A 23,982-nucleotide genomic window follows, 5' to 3' on the forward strand; every position below is an offset into this window, starting at 1 on the left:
TTGAGGCATTAAAACTTTGGAAATAGGTATAGACCAAAATGTGGGAAAAAATCCAATTGATATGAGGCTGCTTAAGTCAAACTAGTACATTTTAGAGGAATCTAATGAAAAGAAGTTAGCATAACAGCCTGAGAAATTCAGTGCTAATAGATTGTGTAGTTAACGGGTATGTTGATAACTTTTATGTTATTGCATTCTGTATTTTTAGAAAAACTGAAGGGAAAGTAATGGAAAAGGCTGTTGCAGAAATCTTTCTGCACACTTCCTCATAAAGAAGCTTAGAGGAGTTTCCATACTGGAATCCTTCTTTACAGTGTTCATGCTGGAGGACCTCTCTCAAGCTAAAGTGGTACTAGAAAAGTTTTTTGGACAAAATGACACAAACAGTAAGATTGCTGAGATGCTGAGACTGCTTGATACTTATCCATCTTTTTTGTACCTGATTGTGTCTCATTAAGGCATGTAAGTGTGTGTATAACCTTAGTGTTTATCTACATTAATGCTTAAAACTGTTTTGACAGCAGTAGTAAGGAAGATGGTAAATACATAGCTTTTTATTATTTTTTTCTATTGAAGAAAAAAATCTTGTGGGTAGTGCAGGAGCCCCCAGCCCAGTAGTAGAACAAGTGAGCCCACAGGTGTTATGATGGGGAAGAGCTAATGCATGTACTGTGGAAGAAAGTCATGCTTTGCAAACCTAGTGGAGTTCCTTGAAGTAATTGCTGAGTATGAGGATAACAAAAAGCTTTTGATGAGGCTCTTCATTTAAGCTTTTCATCAGAACTAAACTGCTTTGGGCTAGGCTTGTTTTGTGGATGGATGAATGAATGAATGGAGAGCTGGTGATCAGTTTATTCAAAACAGATCAGTAATGGAGTCTAACAGGTCTGTGCTATTTCACAGTCATAAGTGATCTAAAATGGTGAATAATGATTAATTAATGATGATAGAGTAGTAAAAATTAAAGCTACAGCAAATCTCAGAAGAAATTAATACTTGTTGGTGCCTGGGCAGTTAAAAGTGGTAGGTGAAATTCAGCATTGATGAATGTTGAGTGAGTGCATGGGAGAAAAACCTCTCATCTTTATGTACTTGTGTTGTTGAATGTTGAACTAGCTTTGATTTATAGTACCTGGTTTTGTGAAAGAATCAATTTAGTACACAGTGACTATAAAAATTAACCAGATGTTTCAGGTAATAACTTAAAATTTAATGAAGAGCAGTACAGGAAACATTGTACTGCATTGTGTACTTATCACCATAAGTAATGCTCACATCTTAAATACTATTTGCAGTTTCCTCCCTGATTCAAAAAGTATATAGTAGAAATAAAAAAGCAGTGGAGGGTGGTGGTGGGAACTGGAATAGCTTTCACACAAGGATGATTGGAAGAGAGATGACCAAGGGAGAAATGATGGAAATGTGTAAAGCTGTGTCTTGGGGCAGGTGGATAAAGAGTCATTGTTCCTTTTGTGACTGAAGAATGGCAAACTCAAAATGAGGTACACTTTCACACAGTCTGTAGGCGGTGGAATTCATATCTATATGATGCTGTAAATGCAAGAGACTAAAACAGATACAGAAAACGTTTAGACAAAATCACTGAAGAAAATTCTGGCTAGAGCTGTTAACTATGACAGTGCCATTTCTGGCTCACAAATACACCAGAGCAGTACTACCATATGCTGGACTTGTTCATATCCTCTTTCCTAGACACCCTTATCGTCATCTCCGGAGGCAGTATATGCATCCAGACTGACCTTTGATTTTACGCCATATATCTATTCTTTTGAAACTTGTAAGTGTGGTGTAGTAATGAACGAAATGAAACCAACAGAGTATGTGGAAACGTTGGTTTCGTATGGAAGAACTCTCTGCACATTCTAATGTCTCCCTAGTATGCCTCTTTTTAATTTCAGGATAAAATGAGGTATTTTAAATAGATTATGAAACTATTGATGATTTCATTAAACAAATGTGATATAGAAAAGACTATATCAGACCATGAAACTGTTTGAGTGAAGGATATTAGAAAGGAAGTTTTTTCCCATTCTTTTTTAATCACCTCTGAAATACTGTTACCATGTAAGATGTAAGTGGAAGTCATATGTTTGCTTTTATAAACCAATTTATTTTAGTAATCTAATTTAACTATTAACATAAAAGGAAAATATCTGTGTAGACCTCAAAGCTAAACAGGAAAATTGCTCTGTAATGACAGAATAAGGTAGAACTTAGCGTTAGCTGGAAATACCTCTAAGCTACAATACGTGTTTCTAAGAAGTATGGGATGTGCTGTATTTAAAGAAGATACATGCTAAAAATATACTGAACCCATCCAAGTGGGGAAAAAATACATCATAAAAACAAGGCCTTCTTATTTTAATAAAGCGTATTAAACTATTGGATGTATGGTTGCCTATTATAATGAAGTCTTAGTATCCTTTTTAAGAGGAGGAGGGTATGGCTACTATAGGTCTTGAAGGAAAGATGTTCCTTTCTGTATTAGGAAAAAAATCAGTGGCATATAGAAAGATTGAGCAAGATGGAAACAAGAAAGCTGAGAGATGAGTTATCTCTGCAGGCATCAACAATAATGATCGAGTCTCCTTTCATTTGGCCTTTACCCTTTTTCTCCTAACCATTATTGCTAAAACTCTGTAGTATATTCCCATCTCTGTGACCTGCCCCACTTTCAACCGGCATTGCCTTCTCACTGTTGAGCTTGTGTGCTTCTCCTCCCTGTGTGTTCACCAGCAACACCACTTAAAATAGCCATGCTTCTGTGTTTCCCTTTGCACTGGGACAGCTTGTAGCATTTGCAAGTTTTTCTGGTTTAGCTAATGTAAGTGAAATAAAAAGCCTATTCCATGTTTTATGTTATACACTAGGTATCCCAAATATTTTACTTCCATTATTCACAGTTCTCTAAAATTACCTTAAGCTTAGTCTTGTATTTGCAGTCCACCATTAAAATAATACCATGCTATTTTTTCTTCAGAGACATACTTCAGTTGAAGAAATCAATGATTTTGAGAGTTAAGGATTTACAAGTCTCTTAATTATTTTAGGAACACCACCCCACCCCTACCTTTTTTTTAATGAAAGTTTTGAACCAGGATCGTTTCTTCTCTGGATACTGTAGCGAAGGGGAGCTGATTATTGAAGAGCCTTTTAAATAAGCAACTCGTGGCATGCAGCTTCCTTAGATGTTGTTTGCATGATTTTGAAGTGTGATTTGAAATGAATGCAAGATCAATAGCTTGAATCTGTGTTTCAAAGGTTTTTTTAAGTGTTTTACTTGAAAGAGTTCATATCTAAGATCTGAAAGGCAATGTTTTCATGGTGAATTCTGAATTAAACAGTACTGAAAATTGTTTTTGCCTGTTAAAAGTGAATTTGTGTACTATTTTTCATCTTTATTTTTGAGCTTTTAAAAAGAAACACAACAAAATACCCAACATGCCTGACAGACCAATGAAACTTTCTGTACTTCTTGCTTTTTTCTGCATAGGCTTGTATTTTAATATTTTGAAAGAAAAAGTATGATTCGAAAGTAAGATTGATGTTAAAAATTTGTAAATATTCCCATTCGTCCTATATTGTTGTATTTAGTGTTTAAAATTTCCCCTCCTCTAAAGAAAAAGACTGAATTTTGGCTTTTGAAGCAAACGCTGAAATGAAGGAGGTAACTACACTGCCCCAGAGCAAACCAGGATTCTGAGAATTTTGTTGTGCTTCTGCTTGATGTGTGGAATAGTTCTCTGTGTTAGCTGTGACCCTGGACAAATTGATTGACTCAACAGATTTGAATGCTTAAGGGCAGAGTGGACCCCAAACGTTGGCAATTCACCACCATCACTCATCTACTTTTAAAAATCCCTGGATGTGACTTAGCAGCCTCGTAGATGTTCTTTGCCTACTGCTTCTCACAGCATGGGGCTCAATGCATAGAGCTACCAGTGGACCTTGTACTGCTGTACAAGCAGTTATCATGGTTTCTCTGTTGAATTTACCAAAGAATTGAAATTCTTTAGTGGATTTCCTGGATATTTACTATGTATCTTTGGAAGAGGTGTCTTTTAGTAGGTTACAAAGTATTTCTCGCTAAGTTGCACTTACCCTGCATAGCTTTATTTCTACATCTGTCTGGAGTCCAAATTGTTGTTGGCTTCTTACTCTCTTATTTTTATTACTGACCCATTAAATGTTTTTTCATTGTCATTTGCTTTCCTTTTTCATCATCAGTGTAAGTCCAAAAAGATGATCCTTTAATACACTCAAGATGCAAAACCTGATTTTATTTAAGCACTGTGCAAATATTGTGATGCTTTTCTTGATTCTTATCATTTTCATTGTAACATTTCTTAGTTCAAACTAAGCCACTGTATGGAGAGGTAACTTAAAACAGGAATGTTTTTATGAAACTAACAAATTTAATAACATCCAGCCTTTAAAGTAATTCTGATTATCCTTGTAGTTTTACTTCCTTACACCTGTTTTCAAATTCTAGCATGATTTTACTGCTTATTCTCATTATATCTGAAGTAAATAATTTCTGTCTCACATACTTCAGAAGTGAGGACTGCAAGCCTATAAATAAGTTTAATTTTGATAGCATTTGATTTTTTATAGCTTAAAATCTCCTGTAGACTGAGGAGGAAAAAATAAGTTTGAATTTGAAGTGAGGGATCAAAGGCTAATTTCTTAATCTAGATCAAGTGTGTTCTCTAATATATATTCCTGGAAAATAAGCTTTCAAAAATCTTGTACTCTAGCTTTTCTTCAGGCATAGTTACTTGATGGATATAGCGGTCAAAGACTGATGGATCAGCTTTCAATCCTGTGTTGCATAATTTTATAAAAGCTGAAAACAGTCAAATTAGGTCTGATCAGATCAAATATATGTCTGGTCTAATACCTCACTCCCAACAGGTCAATAACAGATAGCATAGACATGTAGGTACAAATTGGAGAAGTAAATAGCAGTACTTCCCTGGCATGCTTTGTTAACATCCATCAATTTGTAATTTATGACCTTCCTCTCTATTTCTGCAGTTGTCACTTAAACATTATATAGTTGAGAAAGAAGACTCCCTAATGCTATTTGATTCTTCGTGATACAATTCGCTAGAATACTTGATCATTTTTCATTAGATACCATAGCTGTGGTTTTCAGGCAAAATACCTGATTTAGTTTTTGTCTGAGAAGATGCAGTCCACTGAAGAATCATGTATACGTGTTGTAAAATTCAGACTTAAACTTTAAGTCGGGAAGTTTATGACACTTAACAAGACCTTAAAACTATCTTTTTTATTGTTGTTGTATTTTTCTGTTGTTTTTTTGGTGGTTTTTGTTTTGTTTTGTTTTTGTTCATAGGGATGTATTCCATGGTAGTAGTGCCAGATGGGCCTGTGGCTGTTCATTCCTAGATTTAAGTTAGAATGTATAAAGTCAATATCTTGTTCATGAAAATTCCCTCTGAATTCAATGAATAAAATGTGGAGATTGACTCTTGAAATTAAATTACTATCATTGGCCTATTTGCCAGTTGCCACTTAATGTTCAAGTGCTTACTGTGTGATATGTTGTGACTTTTTAACATTATTGAACTTCATTAGAACGGCTATTTGTTCTTTTCATATTTGGAAAAAACAATTTTTTGATGTAAATGTGGAGCTAATTAAGGTAATTAATTCATAGAAGTATATTTGTTTTGGGATGGATGGAAATTAAGTTTTGAAGAGTTCAATGGAAGTGGAGGAGTAACAGCTGTTTCATGTAACTGCTAACTGAATCATTAAGTAAACGTGAATGATTTCGTTTGTATCGAAAATTGATAGGGACAACTGTTTTTTTCTTGTCTCTTCAATTAGCAGCATGTGTAATTATTCTTCCAAACACTTAATTTTCCTTGTTGTTTTTCTTTTCAGGATGGATTAGATGCTTTGGTATATGACTTGGATTTTCCTGCCTTAAGAAAAAACAAAAACATTGATAACTTCTTAAACAGGTGTAAGTATTTAATGTTTCAGTCACTAAATAACAAAAGACTATAAATACCAGCAAAAATAAAAAATAAAAGCGGTTCTGGCTTTTTGAAAGGCCACTAGGGATTTGGGGTGCATTAAGTTTTTGGGTGCAAGTTGTTTTAAGAGTCTGATTATTTATTTAATTCCCAGTGAGAACTGACAGCTACCTAGATACAAATCTAATCCCCAGCAATTGAATGTCCAAGTTTGCTGCCACTGTAAGTGGCATTGTTTTCAGTGGCACAAAGCCTTTTAAGAGAGAGGCCTGTTATCTTTGTTCTTGGCAGCCCTCTGGATTCCTGTGACTTGCTTTGTAATTTCATGTACTAATACATCATAATCAATTAACAGTAAAATGATATGACATGTATACAGTGTCAAGAAATCATATTAAAAATTTGTTCACTTTCAGAGTGGAGCATGTGTTTTGTAGACTTTTTTTTTTGGTATAAAAGGTCTCTTTTCATTATCCCATGAAATTCTTATACTACATAGCCGCTGTATTTACTTGGGCATGCAGCTGATGTGTCTGCAGAATCCTTCTCTGTATTTACTCTATATTTTTCCACTACCAGATTGCCTGCACATTCTACTCTGTAATAACATTTTAAATTAATAAAGTTGATTTTTTTTAATAGAAGTCATAGTTCCATGATTTTAATAAAAAAACCCCAAAACCAAAAAGGCTTTTAAGAGTTAAGCCTTTTCTAAAGGCTGCCAAACTGACAAATTGTGGAAATCATGGCAGAGGCGTTTGCTGATTCAAGACTTGCTTCTGCCTGTGGACTGAATGGGCAAGCCTTGAAATTAAACTAATGTTATTAGATTTTTACAGGTTTAAGCATCTCAATTAAATGTTGTAATAAATGGCTTTTGTGGCAAATACGAAGTAATTTGACTAAAATAATTTTTGTCTTTGCTTCATTGAAATTCATGTTTTTGTTTCTGTTTCCAAGGTGTTTTCAAATAGTTTACTTGATGCAACTGTAAGTAATGATAGTGAATTTATGGGTTTTATTTTATATTATTCCCTATTTGTGGGAATATGAGTCCGCTAGATCTAGTTGATGGCTCACTTGACGTAAGCTGGTGGCCGAAAGGCCTAATTTCAATGTTCTCTTTAACTTTTCACTAGTTCAAACTATATTTGATATCGTACACTGTGTTACATGCACATTTTGGATGTTCAGTTATTTACAGGGGAGCTGTGGTGAAACTCTTGGAGAAAAGAGAAGTTGTATTAGGCAAAGGAAATACTCATTGCAACAGATAATTTGAATGTAATTTTTATGAATAGTGAAATCATTAGTGAGTCTCAGAGAGCTTCACTTTTGCAGTTGGGGCTGAGTGAAGGTAAAGAAAACTTACATTTACAGTCTGATAATGAATATCTTGTAGGTATAAGTTATATACTATGTAAGATGTGACCTGAAGTAATATGAAGGTGGAGAACAGAGCATATTATTTCACTTCAAACTGCCTTTAGAACACTAATCTTGCTGTGTTTGCAGAAATGTGAAAGCAATCTATGGATGTGTGAGTAGTGGCCTTTGAGGGAACTGTGAAGTCTAGTTTGTCTCAAATTTCTATTTAAAAAAAATAATAAATAGACATATAGGAACATTTTCATGTTTATTTTAGTTCTAATAGAAAACTGTTTAAAATATCTTTTTGCAGTGTTAGCTGTCCAAACAGTTTGTACCATATTCTAGAACTGTAAAATAAATTTCTAGATTGCAAATAAAATAGGAGTTTGCTTCCTTTATTTTATACACTGATTGCCTTATGAGCCAGTCCTTATCCCCTCTTATATTTCTCTGTTTTACATTGTATATTTGTGGAGTGTCCAAAATCGGCTTCTACTGCCTAAGGTTGTGAGGGTTATTTTTGCAAATGTAGAACCTTATTAACTTTCTACCATATAGAATAAAAAGAATAAAGAAATCAATATCCAAGATAGTTGAGAGCCCTACTTTGCAGCAGGGACTCAGTTTATTTCAAGACAGCATCTAAACTTATAATCAAACTTCAGGGCAAGTTGGAGAATGTGGTCTTTTGCCATGGGAGCTACCCCACCTGTTTGTACAGTGTAAGCTGGCCTGGTCCTCCACTGTTAGTGGGAGATAAGGAACTGCCTATTTAAACATATTGGAGCCTGATAAACATTGTTTAACAGATCTTAGCGTACAGAGGTCAAATTTCCAACACTGTTGTTACTGTAATATATTGTCCGAAGATAATTGAGTGTTAGTATGTCTCTCAAGCAGTAAATTGCAATTTGCAACTGCTCACAAGCCCTGTTTACATTATTTAAAAATCATTAGCTTAGATTGGTCTTCAGATGTATTTTCCTTAATTCTGTTTTGGCCATAGGTGAGGCTTGTGATTGAAAACCATTTAAAGTATTCATATTGTGCCTAGCTTTCTTTTGCACCAATGTCAAGATTTTTCATTCAGAAGTGGTGGACCTCCTGTCGTGAGATTACTAGGCAGTAAGTTAACAATAACTAGAAAGTTGTTGTCATGAGAATTGCTGCATTTTAGTTCCATGCAGTCTTACTCATCCTCCACGATAGGACAGTTTTCACCAGGGCAAATAAGGCAATGCATTAATTTTTTAAATAGCTGAATATTTTGATCCTTGTGTGAAATAATTTGTGAGAATTTACGATTTTAAATCAGCTAGTGGTGTGCTGCATTGTAAAGAGATGGCTTTACATTAGACAGTAATGCCACAGAGTATTTATTCAAAGAAAGCTATGTTTGTTCCTGTTGCAGTAATAAAATCTCACTGAATTTTAATTGTACATATGCTGCTTTTGTTTTAGATAATGGCCAGTGTAGGTAGAAATCTAATGGTAATTTTCTGTCGTCTGCCTCGTAATTTTTTTTAAGTACGAACTTTAAAAATGACATTTCTCCTCCTTTCTCTTCCCCTGTCGTTACTTCTTTCTAAACTTTGCTTTTAGGCCTAGAATATTATTTTTGAAAATAAAATATCATTGCATAATTTATTTTATTAGAAGCGCATCTGTTTTAGTAGATGTTCCTTGCTTTTAGAAATACTGAAGCATGAAGCTTTTCCATGTAATCTCATGCCAGTGTTGACCCACATGGATTAAAATAGACTGTTTTAATCTTTGACCAAATTTGGAATTAGAATAACTGCCCACTGGGAGTTTGTAAATTATTGTAGTTTATAGAATGACAGGTTTATATAAATAATTGCAATGATTCCCACTGCATGTTTTAAATTAAAATCTACTTTTTTTGAGTATTGGGAATAATAAAAGTGCAGAAAAGTGAAAGCTTATTTTTTTAAAAATAGTTTGTTCAAGTGTCTCGTATATGTACTTTATGATATTTTCTCAGTTGTGTTGTATATTTATCTAGAAATAATCTTTTTATACTGATCAGCTTACAAGCAAGATCATGCTGGATATTAAATTTTTGCATAGCTTTTTTTTGCAGGTGATTATTTTTAAAGAAATTCCCAAATTAAGATCTCCGGTAATTTGATTGTACAGTAGAGTCATTGCATTATGTTTATGTCAGGTTTTGGTTACTATGGTAATGAGAATGAGGTCATGCATTCTGCAGAGAGGTTTCCAATAGGAAGGTAGGTTCAAAAGGAAGTCCCCTCTTTACGCAGCACATCTTCTAATAACTATGAAAAATTGAAATTAGATGAATGGTTTAATTAAATTGATTATATATGAAATGTGAATTTTGTTTTATGTAGATAAAGACACGGTAAATAAAATGAGAGATCTGCGCATGAAAGCTGAAGATTATGAAGTGGTGAAGGTGATCGGTAGAGGGGCATTTGGGGAGGTTCAGTTGGTAAGTTATGTTTCTCTTTGTACATCTGAATGTATTCTGTAGTATTTGTTCATGTGTCTATTTCTGAATACAGTGTTCAGAAAATGCAGTCTTATCTAGCTCAGTGAAATTTTATTTCTTTTTATCCCGTGGAAATATTTTTGAGAATGTCGTATTTCAGTACTCTCAAAGTGCACAAGTACTTGTTTTGCATTGTAGTCATGCTTCTCTATTAAAATAAAATGGAATGTGTATTCCTCATAATCAAGGAAATTAGCCTTTGCCACTGTATACATAGACACTTGAACAAACCTTCAGGACTAGAAGAATTTCTGCCAGTTCAGGGACTACACCAGATTTTTGTGGACGTAGTTCTCACAGATGAGAGATGATGTGTGTTGTTTGTGATAGATTAGCAACCAGGCTTGTTCATCCTGCTTTATTAAATTGAAAACTGGTGGGAGAGACTGGAAATATGGCAGCAAGTATACATGTCTGCTAATGAACTCTGGAAAATGCTTATAGTTTTAACTTTATAGCATTTAACAGGTGCCAGTGTTTGTCCTTTTAAAGACACATACCTACAAATTACAAAGCAACTGTTATGCCTATGGACTTCTGTGTTGAATAGTTCTAGCAAGTATTTTAAGAGCAATGCATATATTGTCAGATAATGGAATGTAATTATTCTGTAGACCTACAATATAAAAAGTTATAAAAATGTGAAGAGTCTACTAAAACTTGTTAAATAGTGAAGCAGGAGAAGTAATATATTCCATGGTGTTATTCATATGTTAATGTGGCAAACCAGTGTGTTCTGTATGTCGCATTTGTCTTCATAGGTAAGGCATAAATCCTCAAGGAGAGTGTATGCTATGAAGCTTCTGAGCAAATTTGAGATGATAAAAAGATCAGATTCTGCATTCTTCTGGGAAGAAAGGGATATTATGGCTTTTGCTAACAGTCCCTGGGTTGTTCAGGTATAGTGATATTCTTTTAAAAATATTGTTATTATAGAATAGTTTTGTTACAACACTGCATGACTTGGAATTACATATTTTCATTTTTAGCTTCTCAAAGTCCCTTTTTGGTTGTATTGGTCTGGTAGGGAAATACATTGTTAACATTAGGAGTGGTGTACACAACAAATAGCAGATACCGCACTTGCTTCAAAACTGTATTTTGTCATAACATTTACAAGATTAGCTATTCTGTTTATTATTAAAACTCTTTGCCAGATATATATTGGTGAGCCTGCTCTGTAGTAATTCTTTGAGGCATCCAGCATACCAGAAAGATATGCTTAAAACACAGCTTCTGTATATTCTAATTTCTGTGTGTATATTTGACTGCAAATTACGCCCGCTCTGATTATTTTTTCCTCATTTCAGTATTATCACTGACAATTTTTTGGGAGGCATTGCTGCCTTTGAAGTTACAAGGAGCACGCCTGAAGCAATCATCATGCCTTTTGTGTGCACATGTTAACTTGTTCATTTAAACTGTTCTTACACTTAAGCATGTAAATTCTTTTGTTAGGTTAGAATTAAACAAAATCATTCCAGATTTACCTAGGTCAAATAGGTAACTACATTACTATCTGTCTGGGAGTGATTGTCCAGAATAGTACTTTTATGATTTTCAGAAAGTTTTAAGTTAGGAAACTTAAATCTACTTGCACTACTTATGTTGAACAGAGCATTGACAACTGTAAGGGAAATATTTTTACTTAATTGTTTAAAATTTAGGCTCACTTTCTATACAATAAATACATTGACAATAGAATAATAAATATTTAGTGATAACACAAATAGAATCGGCAGATGTTTACAATACAGTAGTTTCATGTTTATGTATTTGTCAACTAGCATCCCAGTGAATAAGGATGCATTTTGTCCTCTTATGCAGTGAGCATTCTTTGAAATGATCTCAAAATTTATTGCACCAAATTCAATAATCTTAGTTTGTAACCAGGACTCTACTCCTTCCATTGTAATATAAAGGGACGGAAGATCTAGCTGAAATTTACTCTAGAGATTAATTCCTTTTTAGGAGGTCTGCTGGATGTTGCAAAGTTGACGCAGTAGTTGTAGCAATTCTGTTACTCTGTAAATCAGTTTGCGCAGCAATTCCTTTGATTTCCAACAAGCAAAAGATTAAAGATGACTGGACCATTCAGTGACTTGTTTTTTGTTTATTTGCTTTTTACAGTTATTTTATGCATTCCAAGATGACCGTTACCTTTACATGGTGATGGAATACATGCCTGGTGGGGACCTTGTGAATTTAATGAGCAACTACGATGTTCCGGAGAAATGGGCAAGATTTTATACTGCTGAAGTTGTACTTGCATTAGATGCAATTCACTCAATGGGTTTTATACACAGGTGAAAAAGAAAAAAGTGTTGTTACATAGTGTTGTTTTATTCCTGGTGCTGCCAGAATGACTTCAGTAGTTTTTTAGGCAGTTTTAATATTTATGATTTTAGTTCTTCATTATTATTTCATAATTATTCCATCTTACAACTTCAAAAGTTCTTGCCCTCAGAAACTACAAGTCTGAGGTGATACAATCAAAGTAAAGAGTTTCAGCAGGCTGATGTTCCTCAGTTTGGGGAGTAATAAAATTGTCCCACTTTACCAAGAGATACAAGAACTAAAGTGGTATGGACATGTTGGCCCCCAAATGGTTCTTTTCTTTTGATTAGAAAAAGCTGTTTGGGGAATTTGATAGCAGTAGTATCCACTGTTAGGAATTATCAATTCTCTGCTCTGCATTTGAAGCCTCAGTGACCCATTAAACAAGAATCTGTGAACAATGTGAGGAAAATCTCACGGCCACATGTTTTCTTGTAAGGGGCAAGATGGAAAATTGAGGTGCAGAGCGAAGGGACTTGGCTTAGTTTCATATTATGTACTTGCCCTAAAGTGAAATGTAGTTAGTTCTCGGATAGGTCGAGAAGTTTTCTTCTTGATATTTGGACTTTTATCTGTTGTTAGCTTTTAATTGTATTAACTAGGAGCAGAAGAATAATTTTTTCAACAGAAAATACAGGAGGAGTTTGAGGAAGACATAGTATATAAATTCTCAATTTGTAATTTGGCCAGAAGATGAATGTTAACACGTAAGCTTTTGCAAAAAAGCAAAAGCAAAGCAAAACAAATTACTAATCCATTGCTTGAGTAGGATCTAGAGCATCATTAATTATGTAGCTATGCTACATCTAATGGAAAAATTATCTGGCTGAACGAACCATTTGTACATGTGTATTGCAAGCTTTAGAAAGCAGGCATTGAAGTTGCCAGCAGCACAGTGAGTTTTTTTTCCTGAAAATTCAGATTATTTTGACACCAGCAGTTTTTTTGGAATTTTTTTTCCCCTGGAGTTAGTCTGTTCCAATCTGAGGAATGAAAGGAAACTGATGAAAATGTGGGCCCACTGCTTAATGGATCAGGGACCTAGTGACAAAGGACATGGAAACGGCTGAGGCTGCCGCCTTTGCCTCAGCCTTCGTTGATAAGGTCTGCTTTCAGGCCTCTCAGGTCCCTGTGCCTAGTGGCAGAGCTTTGGAGAGTGAAGCATTACTGTGGCAGAGGAAGATCAAGCTGAGTCACAGTTACGCAAACAGGACAAACACATGTCCAGGATACTGGGTGGGATGTACCAGGGGTTGTGAGGGAGCTGGTCAGTATCGTTATGGTAACTGCTCTCTGTCACCTTTGGAAGGTTGCAGCAATTGGGAGATTCCTAATGACTGGAAAGAAGCAAATGGTACACCCATCTTGCCCCGAGAAGGGCAAGGAAGGGAGGATCAGGGGAACTGCAGGCTGATCAGCCTAAGGGCAGTCTTTGGGAATCTTACGGAGTAAATTCTCAGGAAACGATTTCCAGGCACGTGGATGGGCAGGTTATTGGGAACAGCCTGCATGGATTTACCAAGGGTAAAGCATGCCTTACCAACCCAATTGCCTTCTGTGATGAGATGATGGGCTCCACTAATGAGAGGAGAGCAGTGTGTGGTGTTTGTCTTGACTTTAGCAAGGTTTTTGACATAGCCAGATTGGAAAGATACGGTTTGAATAGGTAGAACAAAGGGTTGTGCTCAGTAGTACAATGTCCAGCCAACAGTCAGCTACCAGCGATTCCTCAGAGGGTGGATACTGGGATCAGCACTATGTTTTCCTTCACAACATGAACAGTGTTCAGGTGAGACAGAAAGCATCAGTCATCAGCTGCGGAGCAGGACTTGATAGAAAAGGTGGAGCCAGACTTGAAGTTGCACACTGAAAAGATGAAGGGCAATGGATGACACAAGTTGCAGCAAGGGAATATCTTGCTATTCATTAGGAAATATTTTTTCACTATGAGGGCGGTCAGACAGTGGAAGAGAGTCCTAGAGAGGTTGTGGAATCTCCATCCTTGAAAAAAATTCCAAACTTGACTGGATTTGACCCTGAGGAACCTAATATAACTTTGAAGTTGAATCTAACTTTGTTAGCTGTGCTTTGATCAGGCAGTTAACCAGGGGTCTTACAAAAATCCCTCCCAACCAAAATTATTCTGTGAGTATACTGATACGTTTCCACTGCACTTCATTTGACAGTTATGGCCAGAGTTCTCCTTTGAGGTCCCAGAAATATACTTTCTCCTGAAATTCATGTTATGCTTTCTTGATGATTGTTTCCTACTATTATTCTGCTTCAGTATATTTAATAACATTAGATGTGCTGAACCAGTTACTTTATGAAAACTTCTTTTCTATAATGGAAGTACTTTGTGGAAATGGGCATAAGGCAATACTCCTTTTGAGCCACAGAAAAATATTTGTTCACATTAATATAATTCTGAAAATGACATCCATTTGTTCCCTTAAAATAGAAGTGGTACAGAGAAGAAGCTATGTTTTCAAGGTCTGTTTGAGATAGCTAACTCGGAACCAGAATTTTTTTTTTTCCTGTAGCTGGATCCTAGTGGAGAGGTACTTCAACCAGTGAGTGTTTTTGAGGAACTTGAGGTTCAGGATTAATGTCCAGATTTGTTAAATTTGGTGACTTAAGGCTGTATTCCCACATCCATTATAATTTTTTTAAATGTTGTAGTTCAGCAGTCTATGTGTTGGACATGATACTTAGAGAAAGCAGAAGAAAATAGAGGAAATAGTGGTGCTTTCATGTTGGTGTTTTTCCTTGCAATGCTGCATCTGAAAAAGAGTTGACTTTTATTGTTTTCATAAGTTGAATTGATTTATTTACTTAAAAAAAAAAAAAATTTTTCTCCTTTCAGAGATGTGAAGCCTGATAATATGCTGCTAGATAAAGCTGGTCATTTAAAACTCGCAGATTTTGGTACTTGCATGAAGATGAACAAGGTAAACGTTTTTAATTTCACTTTTCTGTTTGTGAAAGGAAAACATACTTAAAAGTGAAAAGAAAATATACTGAAAACTTTTTAGCTAGATGAGAAGAGTTGAAAGTTCCACTCTGTTCCCATTACTATTCTTTATGCATCCTATTCAATGACAATGTAGAATGCAGAAATGGTTCCTGAAGTAGGGACTGTATCAACTTCTATACCGTTTCCTAGAGAAGCTTTCTGAAGTCAAGCCTTTGGTTGTCTCTAGATCCTCTGGATTATTTCTTTAAGTCTTTGGTTATCAAAAGTTAATGTGAAGAAGTGCGATTATTTTTATATAGTGTGTCAGTAATGAAAGAATCAAAACTGATGTACAAGTCGTGAATCCCAGTTGTACTTTTTAGCCATATGCTGACGTAGCAAAAAAGCAAATCTGAAGGAAACAGGTTAAAGAATGTAATGGAATTAATTATTTTTTTAAAATATATCCTGAGGTCACTAAAATAAAATATTTTGCAACAGTATTTGATGTACTGTGAAGCACTGTTGTTCCCTACACAAAACTCTGGTTTGTGTCAGCCTGCGCATATATATGAGGAAAACAGTCTGAAATACGTGGTACTTAATAGAGTCTGTGTAATATGTACATTGTCTCAACATATTCCAGGAGCTTTGAACAAATTGCTGTATTTAGCTGCTTTGCCATAAATAAAAGGCACCAATGAAAACCAAGTGCAGGTTATGTGTACAAATTCAAGGAGTTGCCTGAAGTCACAAACAGTCCACTTCAGTGGAATAGCTGACATAAAATTTGGCTTTATTTTGACTTAATACAGATTTATCCTTGACTGATTATGTTCTTAACAATGAGGAATTTTGAAATATAGAAAAACATTATCCTAGTGTTTAAGCTGTAAGTGCCAAAAAAGAAAAGAAAAAACATTATGAAACTTTGCTGTATATTAGCATTACCGAAGTAAACTTGTGTCAACACCACCTTACATTTTGTGCTGTTCTAAACAAAGCTAGGTGAGTAGTCTTGAGCCTAGTCTTGGGTTCCTCTAGTCTTTTGAAAGAGAAATGTTACTCTGTGGGAGAGAAACTGCTCAGCATAAGAGCTTAATTTAGGTGCATTCTGGATTTGCTGCATACGCAACACTGGATTTGTATTTATTATATTTACTTAGTTATATGTTTTTATGCAAGTTTTTCTACTGATCCATTTCTAGGAATGGCATAGGATTATTTCAGAAGTGCCTGAATGTCACTGGAAAGGGGTGCGTGGTTGCAGCTTCAGCATTCTGGATGCCAGCTCCAGTGTGACTGATCTCTGTTCTGCCAGCCCTTTCTCAGGGGTGCGAGGAACGTCAAACGTTCTTCTCACCTGTTACCTGTTTTGAAGTCTGTCTGCTTAGAGTTTCAAGGCCCTGCCTACATTTAGTCTTCCTGGCATTAAGTATGTTGCGTTGGAGGCGAAAAACTTGCACTTTAGCTGATCCTGTCAGCAAAATCCCTGATGTTGACCCATTTATGCTTACAGAGGAGCTTTCCCTGTTTACAGTACATCCTGTCAGTATATGACACATTTATGCTAGCACAAGCAGGAGAGGCTGTGTAGTGTTTACAGGGCCTAGATGCAATTCTGGTTACTTCTTGGATATTAACTGAGGTTTTTAAAGTAACTTCACTGTGTTTGACAAATCTGATGCTTTGTTCTGGATTTAGTAGCTTAGAATTTAAAAATGTTAAAGTACCCATTCAAAAAAGAACATTTGTTGATCAAAGTTGACGTTGATCTGTTGATGTTGCTTAGGCTGCATAAACTCTTGGAAATGGCTTGCAATTTTGCATCTTATATTTGGGCCTGGCTGTTTTCCTCCTTTTTGTAGGAAGGTATGGTACGATGTGATACGGCTGTGGGAACACCAGACTATATCTCTCCTGAAGTATTGAAGTCGCAGGGTGGTGATGGTTACTATGGACGAGAATGTGACTGGTGGTCAGTTGGAGTCTTTTTGTATGAGATGCTTGTAGGTGAGTAGTAGGACAATCAAAATTGACTACACTACTTAACTAGACTCCATGTTAAAATCACTGTTGTTTTTAACTGTTTAATTTGTTACTCTTCTGACATAAGCTGTGGTTTACTGATCCTGGTATTTACAGAATATGTTTTAGAAATATTCTGGCATAGTTCTCAAACATTTGTCCTTGCCTCTTGTTCGCTTAGTTGCTTACATTGTTGCATATGTAATTCAAATATTATAAATGAAATCTACAATACTTTTGATCTGCTGTTTAAGTTTTGCATTGCTGCTTTTTCAGGTGATACACCTTTTTATGCAGATTCTTTGGTTGGAACGTACAGTAAGATTATGAACCATAAGAACTCCCTTACTTTCCCTGATGACAATGAGATTTCTAAAGAGGCAAAAAACCTTATTTGTGCCTTTTTAACTGATAGGTAAGATTTAACCTTTACTCAAAATGAAAGTAAGCCTTCGTTAAAGAGAATTTCTTCTCATGTTCAAAGAACATATTTATATTTGTTTTGTGTGGGTTTCTAAACTGCTCAAGAGAAGTGAAAATTATTGTCTTGGCATGAATGCAATGTAACTCTGTTCCCATTTAGACGCTGCCATAGTTAGGTGTTTTTCTGATCTCTGAACGCATTTCTGTTAGTTGAATGTTCTCCTTCATAGGAACTGGGCTTTATTCTTCTCTGAACTACAGCAATGTAAGAAACTGTTAGCCTCTTGCTTAAAGTACAGAAAGGGTGTTTTAACTTGTTAGTGAAGAATTTTTTAGGACCTCAGCCTAAGTCTTTAAGTTACTTTGTGTACTCTGAAGTAGCATTTGTCTAACCTGAAGCAGTAGTTACTAACTGATGTTACTGCGAGCTAGACAGGCAGTAACATCAGTTTCATCTTCTCCGGTCCCAGTATTTGGGAGAGGAGTCACCAATGGTTGCTGCTGCTCTTTGTGGTAGTAGCATGTATACCGGGGAAAGGGCAGTGCTGCTACTATGGGTACGTCTACCTTATAAATTTAGTTTGAATATGAAGTGTTACTCCTTAGTAACAGCTGCTGTTACATTGGTCTGTGTTGCACAGTGGTGAGGGGCATGCAAAACTGATTCCTTTTGGATGAGGCTAAAGCAAAAGATGCATTTCAGGAGTGCCCCTGATGCAATCCCAGCTCTTAGTGGGCATTCAGGATCAGGGTAGAGTCAGCCCACAGGAAGCCCATCTGAAATGTGGGTGTTAGGTCTGTTTCGCTTTGTGAGTACACTCCTGTTGTACCCATGCTGCTTATTAATATAAGCATAATCTTTGCTTGAGAACTGGTGCTACGAAGGAGGGGGGCTGTTGCATTTGCTGGGCTGCATGCGATTAGAACAACAGCATGAACTCCTAGAAAAAGTGGAACCTAGCTGCTGCTTGGCAGCTGCCTAGCCAGTCCATGATGGTGGAAACAGTAGCAGCAGGACTTCTTATAGAGAAGACTTAAAACCAGACTGTCTTCTGAAATGTAGCTGCTGTGCTCCTATAGATATCTTCATATGAAAACTTTGAGATATGTCTACTTCTTACATTAGTTTGAGGTAATTTTTTGTCTTTGCTGTTACATTATACCTTAAAATGAGTCTTTCCTTCAGAATAATTTATATAATCTCCCATGTTTAACCAAAACACTCTTTAACAGGGAAGTGAGGCTAGGACGAAATGGCGTAGAAGAAATTAAACGGCACCTTTTCTTCAAAAATGATCAATGGGCTTGGGAAACTCTCAGAGACAGTAAGTATAATACTTTTCTCAGAGACAGTGATCTGGCTTACTTATGTATCATGTTAGCAAAAGGACTGCCATATTTCTTTTAATGGAATTTAAAGTTTTATTTACTCTGTACCAAGGAAAGAGATTTCTTAGTCACTTGAGTAATATAATGATGATCATCATACTCTTCTGCTTTTTTCCTAGCTGTAGCACCAGTTGTGCCTGACTTAAGTAGTGACATTGACACTAGTAATTTTGATGATCTGGAAGAAGACAAAGGAGAGGAAGAAACATTTCCTATACCAAAAGCATTTGTGGGCAACCAGCTTCCTTTTGTAGGATTTACATACTACAGCAACCGTCGGTATGTATACAGAAAGCAAGCTAATGGTGTATTCTTTTGTCAACATTGTTTCTGACTCTTACCAACCAGTATTTAGATACAAGCCTATTCAGATTCTTATTAATGATTCAGAATCCTAATAAATTATACTCTTTTGACACTTCGATAATGATAACCAGTACTGCTAGTCATCAGTACCTTAAAATATCACACTGAATTTGTGAATGTCTTATTCTACATCAAGAATATTATATAGTGCTGCTGCAGAAGCTAAGCAAGAAAAATCTACTGTTGCTGCTACTAGGCAAGCTGCCTGCAGAGCACTGAGTTATATATGTAGAGTCAGGAATCAGGGATATGAATGTCCCTTTGTTTTGCTGCGAATTACTGTTCCTGAGCTGTATCTGAAGATTCCATACTTTACATCAGTGTTTTAGCATGTGATAAATTAAACCTTGGCTTACTAGAAATAAAATATTTTCTACTTGCCTGTTATCTGCTTCATAATTTTTCTTTTTTTTTATCCAAAGTACTCATCCACTGCAGAGTGAGATTGCGATGCTTTACAGTTTTCACTGTTGCTTAGAAGACTTTAAATTACATCAGTTAAAATTATATTAATTCATACTTTCAACAGTCATTATTATTGTAGGCACTATGGATAGCTATATCTACATTCAAAAAATCTTGATAACTTTTTCTTACTTTGAAAGCTGCTTTTCATTGTGATGGGTGTCAGTCAGGCTTAAAATGGGCTAAAAGTTCTAGTAGACCGTGTCAGATAGAGACTATTAGTTTTAATAGCATTTCTGGATAGGAAAGCCTTAAAGGAAAAAATCTGGGTTTTGTCCTTGCATAGAAGAGGAACCACTTTTCCAAGCCTGTGGTGAAATTCTTTCCATCTCTGCAGAGTTGGATTTGTTGTTGCTTTCTGCATAGTAAAGGCGTAGAAGGACTTGCAAGCTTTGCATACAGTTTGTGTGAGTTCAGCGGTTCAGGAATTTCACGTACTGTTCTGATTTTAGTCTATAATTTTAAAAAGTCTAGTTTTTGCCTTGCAGGAAGATTTTGGAATATATTATCAAGAAGGTGAAGTGGCATACAGAAGCTTGTTAATAACAGAATTTCTTCTCTCCCCCTTTTCCTTCTTGGGGGACAGTATCAGAAATTGAGAGAACTAAGTGGCTGTGTTTTGCTGTCATTGAAGAACTCTTACTAAATACTGTCATAACTTTATAGGCTTACTAGAACTAAAATGCTGTCCTAGAATTGAATGTTGTCCCATAATACTCAGCTGGTGTGATAGTCTTGAAAAGTCTGGAGCAACCATTCATACTTGCTAAACCTGTAATCCTAATTTTTGTTCCCTTTTTGTATTGAAAATAGTTCAAACATTAAAAAAATTGCATATTTAGAAAAAAGTTGCACATTTTTCTCCCCCTCTCCTTCAGTTTCATCTTATTGATGTATGCTGGAGAGTTTAAAGAAACGGAAATCTAGGAAAATGATGTGACTTCTGTCTTTAAAGGAAGTAGTACAATCTTCTAGTATAGAATACTTTCTACAGCTGTAATTTCATTGCTTGTAAACTAGGAAATATAGTTGTTTATTATTGAACTTCACCTATAACACAGATTTCGGAATACTAGCTGAGAACACTTTGCAGCCCTGTCTGGCTTGTGTGTTCTCTTCTGGATCTGATAGAGCTGGTGCTGTGCCTGTTTAAGTATCATATTCTCACTGCTCAACAGCCCTGGTGTGCAAATGTGGTGGCTTCTTGTACTCAAGACAGCAAGCCCCTTTCTGTAGGAAACTGTTCTGTTTCCTTTGTCATTTGATTGGCTGAAAGCAGTCTTGATGTTTAATTTGACCATGGTTTGGAGATGTCTTTGGTTTTACCCTCCTTGATCTTTTGGAGAGGTTTTTGTATGTGTGAAAATATGCATGTGAAACAAAGAAGAGGATGTGTCCATCTTCCTCAGTTCATGTGTCGGAAGGTTTTTCCTCACATAATCTGATGCAGTTAGAGACGCTTTATGTCTCTCTAGATCAGTTATCAGACCAAGAATATCACATCAAATACCAAAGGAATTTGAGGATAGTAATTTGTATTTGTTTACCTGACTTTTCAGAATCATGACAAATAGAAATTTGTGGTATTTTTAGAAAACACTTAACGTAAAATAAGAACACTGGCTTCAGGGCAAACTTTTTGTGTGTGGAACTCTTAGTAACTTTATTGGAAGTTACACAATCTCTGCAGAGTTTGCTTCATTGCTGCTACTTGCTGCATAAGTGCCTGAGTAAATATTTATGGGATGGAAGCCAATAAGAGTGTTGTAACCATGGAAAGGAAAGATTTTTTTAATGGTTATTAAAAAAAAAGAAAAGTGGTTGTATTAGTATTTGGCAGAAATCCTTTTTTCTGGAGGTCTTCTACTGCAGATTTCTACTTTACCCTTTACAATAAATTATATGAGTTTTTCAATTAAATGTGCTTAAATCTTAAAGTATAATATATACAGAAATGAAAAAATCTGATTATGTTATTATTTGGTTATCCACATTTTGGAGCAGAAAATCTGGGGGTTTTGTTTTAGGATGATTATATTCTGTTTTTTTCATAACCTTGCTTTTAAACAACTCTTAAAATAAAACTTTTTAAATGCTGTTACAGGTATTTAGCTGTCTCTGCAGAAAATTCCAATGATAACAGAACAGGCTCCAGTGTGGACAAAAGTGTGGTATGTCTCACTGATTTTCAGCTTTGTTGGGTCCTAGTAAAGAATCTATTGCGTATGTGGGAATAAACTGTTTCAGTTCTAAATGTCTCAAATTATTTTAGTGCTTGGAATATAAGAAATCAATGCATAAATTTTAACTGTTTAGTATGGCCTGGCTATTGAAGTTATTGGAGAAACAGAATTTCAGTTCTTCATATAACATTCGTTTTCCTGAATCGGGATAAAATAGCTGAAACTGCATACTCTTTTTGTGGAACTGGGTTCACAGTTTTTATCTTTAGAAACACCAAAGTGTTTGTGCAGTATTTTTAGAGTGCCTTATCGATCCCAGATGTACGCTGGCTTTGTGGCAACCATGGAGTCTGGACATAAGTGTGATGGGAAGCTTGGGCTTTCCAGCAACCTGCCAGTTTAACTCTGGAGCTGGACCTCCTGTGGACTAAGTGGGAGGTGGCAGATAATGTACCAAGCTTGGGTATTCTACTCCTTCCCAAGGGTGCCCCACAAGCTATTGGGAATTGGGGCACTGAGGATCTGCATTTATAGAACAGTTCACCTTGCAAGAAATGTTCAGGAATTCTTTCAGTTACTGCTTCCCAAGCTTCTTGGCAGTCAGGTTTCCAGGAAAGTATGCTGAGGTATTGGAAACAAGGCCTGCTTGGATTCTGTGTAAGTTCTGGTGTAAATCAAGCTATTCCCTTAGAATGGTTTGATATTTTACGAATTACATTCTTTCCAGAAGAAAACACTGTCAAAAAATTGGTAATTAACTCTAAAAAAATCTTCTTGGCTTTGACTATGATTTACTTTGTTAGTATTTTGTTCTGTTATGTTTTCCATTTAGAGTAGAAGAGAAGCAAATACGGATGTAGGTTTCCTTTTCTCTTAAACTTGCAATATAAAGGTTTTAATGATATATGGTATTACCCAGAGAAAATTTGTAAAGGGCAGGGGAACTGATTATGTACTTTATTGGGCTAACTGAATTTATTAAGCATTGAAGTGTCTTGATTTCTTTATGTATGTTGATGTGTTCCATAAATTTTGTTTTCCTCATAAGCATTTGGCTGTTGATATGGTAAAATTAAGAACAGAGCCAGACTTTCAAATATTTACAGATACTTATAGCTGTGTGCTGGCCTTTGGTTGACTTTGAAGAAAGTTACTGAACGGACTTGGCATAATTAGTGGGATACAGGTACCTGCATGTAGTTAAAGAACCCTCAAGAGTCCTGTCTGTATTGTCAGGTGTATTTGAATGTCTTGGGATTTTAACAGTTTTGGGAGGTGAAGCTCTGGAAGGATATGAGTGATATAGAGAGGTTTAAATAAATGTTAAGTCTTTAGTACAAGGTATTTTTACCCCACAGTTCTTTCTCAGCTGTTTTTCTTTCATTACATGCTGCAATGAAAACGGTACTGTTGACACATGGTTAGCAAATTAATTAGTTCTGGAAATATAACACAAGATGTTACCTGGTCTATCTGTGTTTTGGCATGGTACTGGGTGTCTTCTGGGGAGGGACTGAGTGCCAGAAATTTCCAAGAAATTCATTGCACTTTGCAAGTGTGTAAAACTTCACGGAATTAGGCCATGAAGTTGGACAAAAATGGAATTCAATGTCCTTTAACTGAATTTCAAACCTCTTTGAAGATCTGATTATTTACTTTGGTTTAGTGCTACCATAACCACCTGTAAATGGTTCAGATACTAAGAAAGAGGAGATGAACAGATTCTTTTGCACTGGGTCTTCGGTTTTCTTCATCGTTCAGGGTGTAGAACAAGACGCAGTATGCCGTGGTGATTAAAAAAAAAAAAAAAAAAAGTATGGCAGTTCCAGAGGGATTTTTCTTGGCTTCTCTGCTGTAGGCAGGCTTTTCCGTAGTCCTTTCCTCCCCCACCTCCTACTC

The 23,982-nt window shown here is 35.8% G+C and overlaps 1 protein-coding gene across 2 annotated transcripts in view; it reads left to right on the plus strand.

The window, feature by feature from the left end:
* Positions 1 to 23,982, plus strand: part of ROCK1 (Rho associated coiled-coil containing protein kinase 1) — a 94,066-nt gene that overhangs the window by 26,481 nt on the left and 43,603 nt on the right. For both annotated transcript variants that reach the window (XM_050892873.1, XM_050892875.1), the window contains exons 2-11: positions 5,935 to 6,016; positions 9,776 to 9,876; positions 10,698 to 10,835; positions 12,067 to 12,242; positions 15,140 to 15,224; positions 17,098 to 17,242; positions 17,534 to 17,672; positions 18,914 to 19,005; positions 19,189 to 19,348; positions 22,005 to 22,071. In XM_050892873.1, the coding sequence (XP_050748830.1) occupies positions 5,935 to 6,016; positions 9,776 to 9,876; positions 10,698 to 10,835; positions 12,067 to 12,242; positions 15,140 to 15,224; positions 17,098 to 17,242; positions 17,534 to 17,672; positions 18,914 to 19,005; positions 19,189 to 19,348; positions 22,005 to 22,071 (1,185 nt within the window). The remainder of the gene's footprint in view (positions 1 to 5,934; positions 6,017 to 9,775; positions 9,877 to 10,697; positions 10,836 to 12,066; positions 12,243 to 15,139; positions 15,225 to 17,097; positions 17,243 to 17,533; positions 17,673 to 18,913; positions 19,006 to 19,188; positions 19,349 to 22,004; positions 22,072 to 23,982) is intronic.

This window comes from Gymnogyps californianus, chromosome 2, assembly GCF_018139145.2.
Source record: "Gymnogyps californianus isolate 813 chromosome 2, ASM1813914v2, whole genome shotgun sequence".
NCBI classification, from domain to species: domain Eukaryota; kingdom Metazoa; phylum Chordata; class Aves; order Accipitriformes; family Cathartidae; genus Gymnogyps; species Gymnogyps californianus.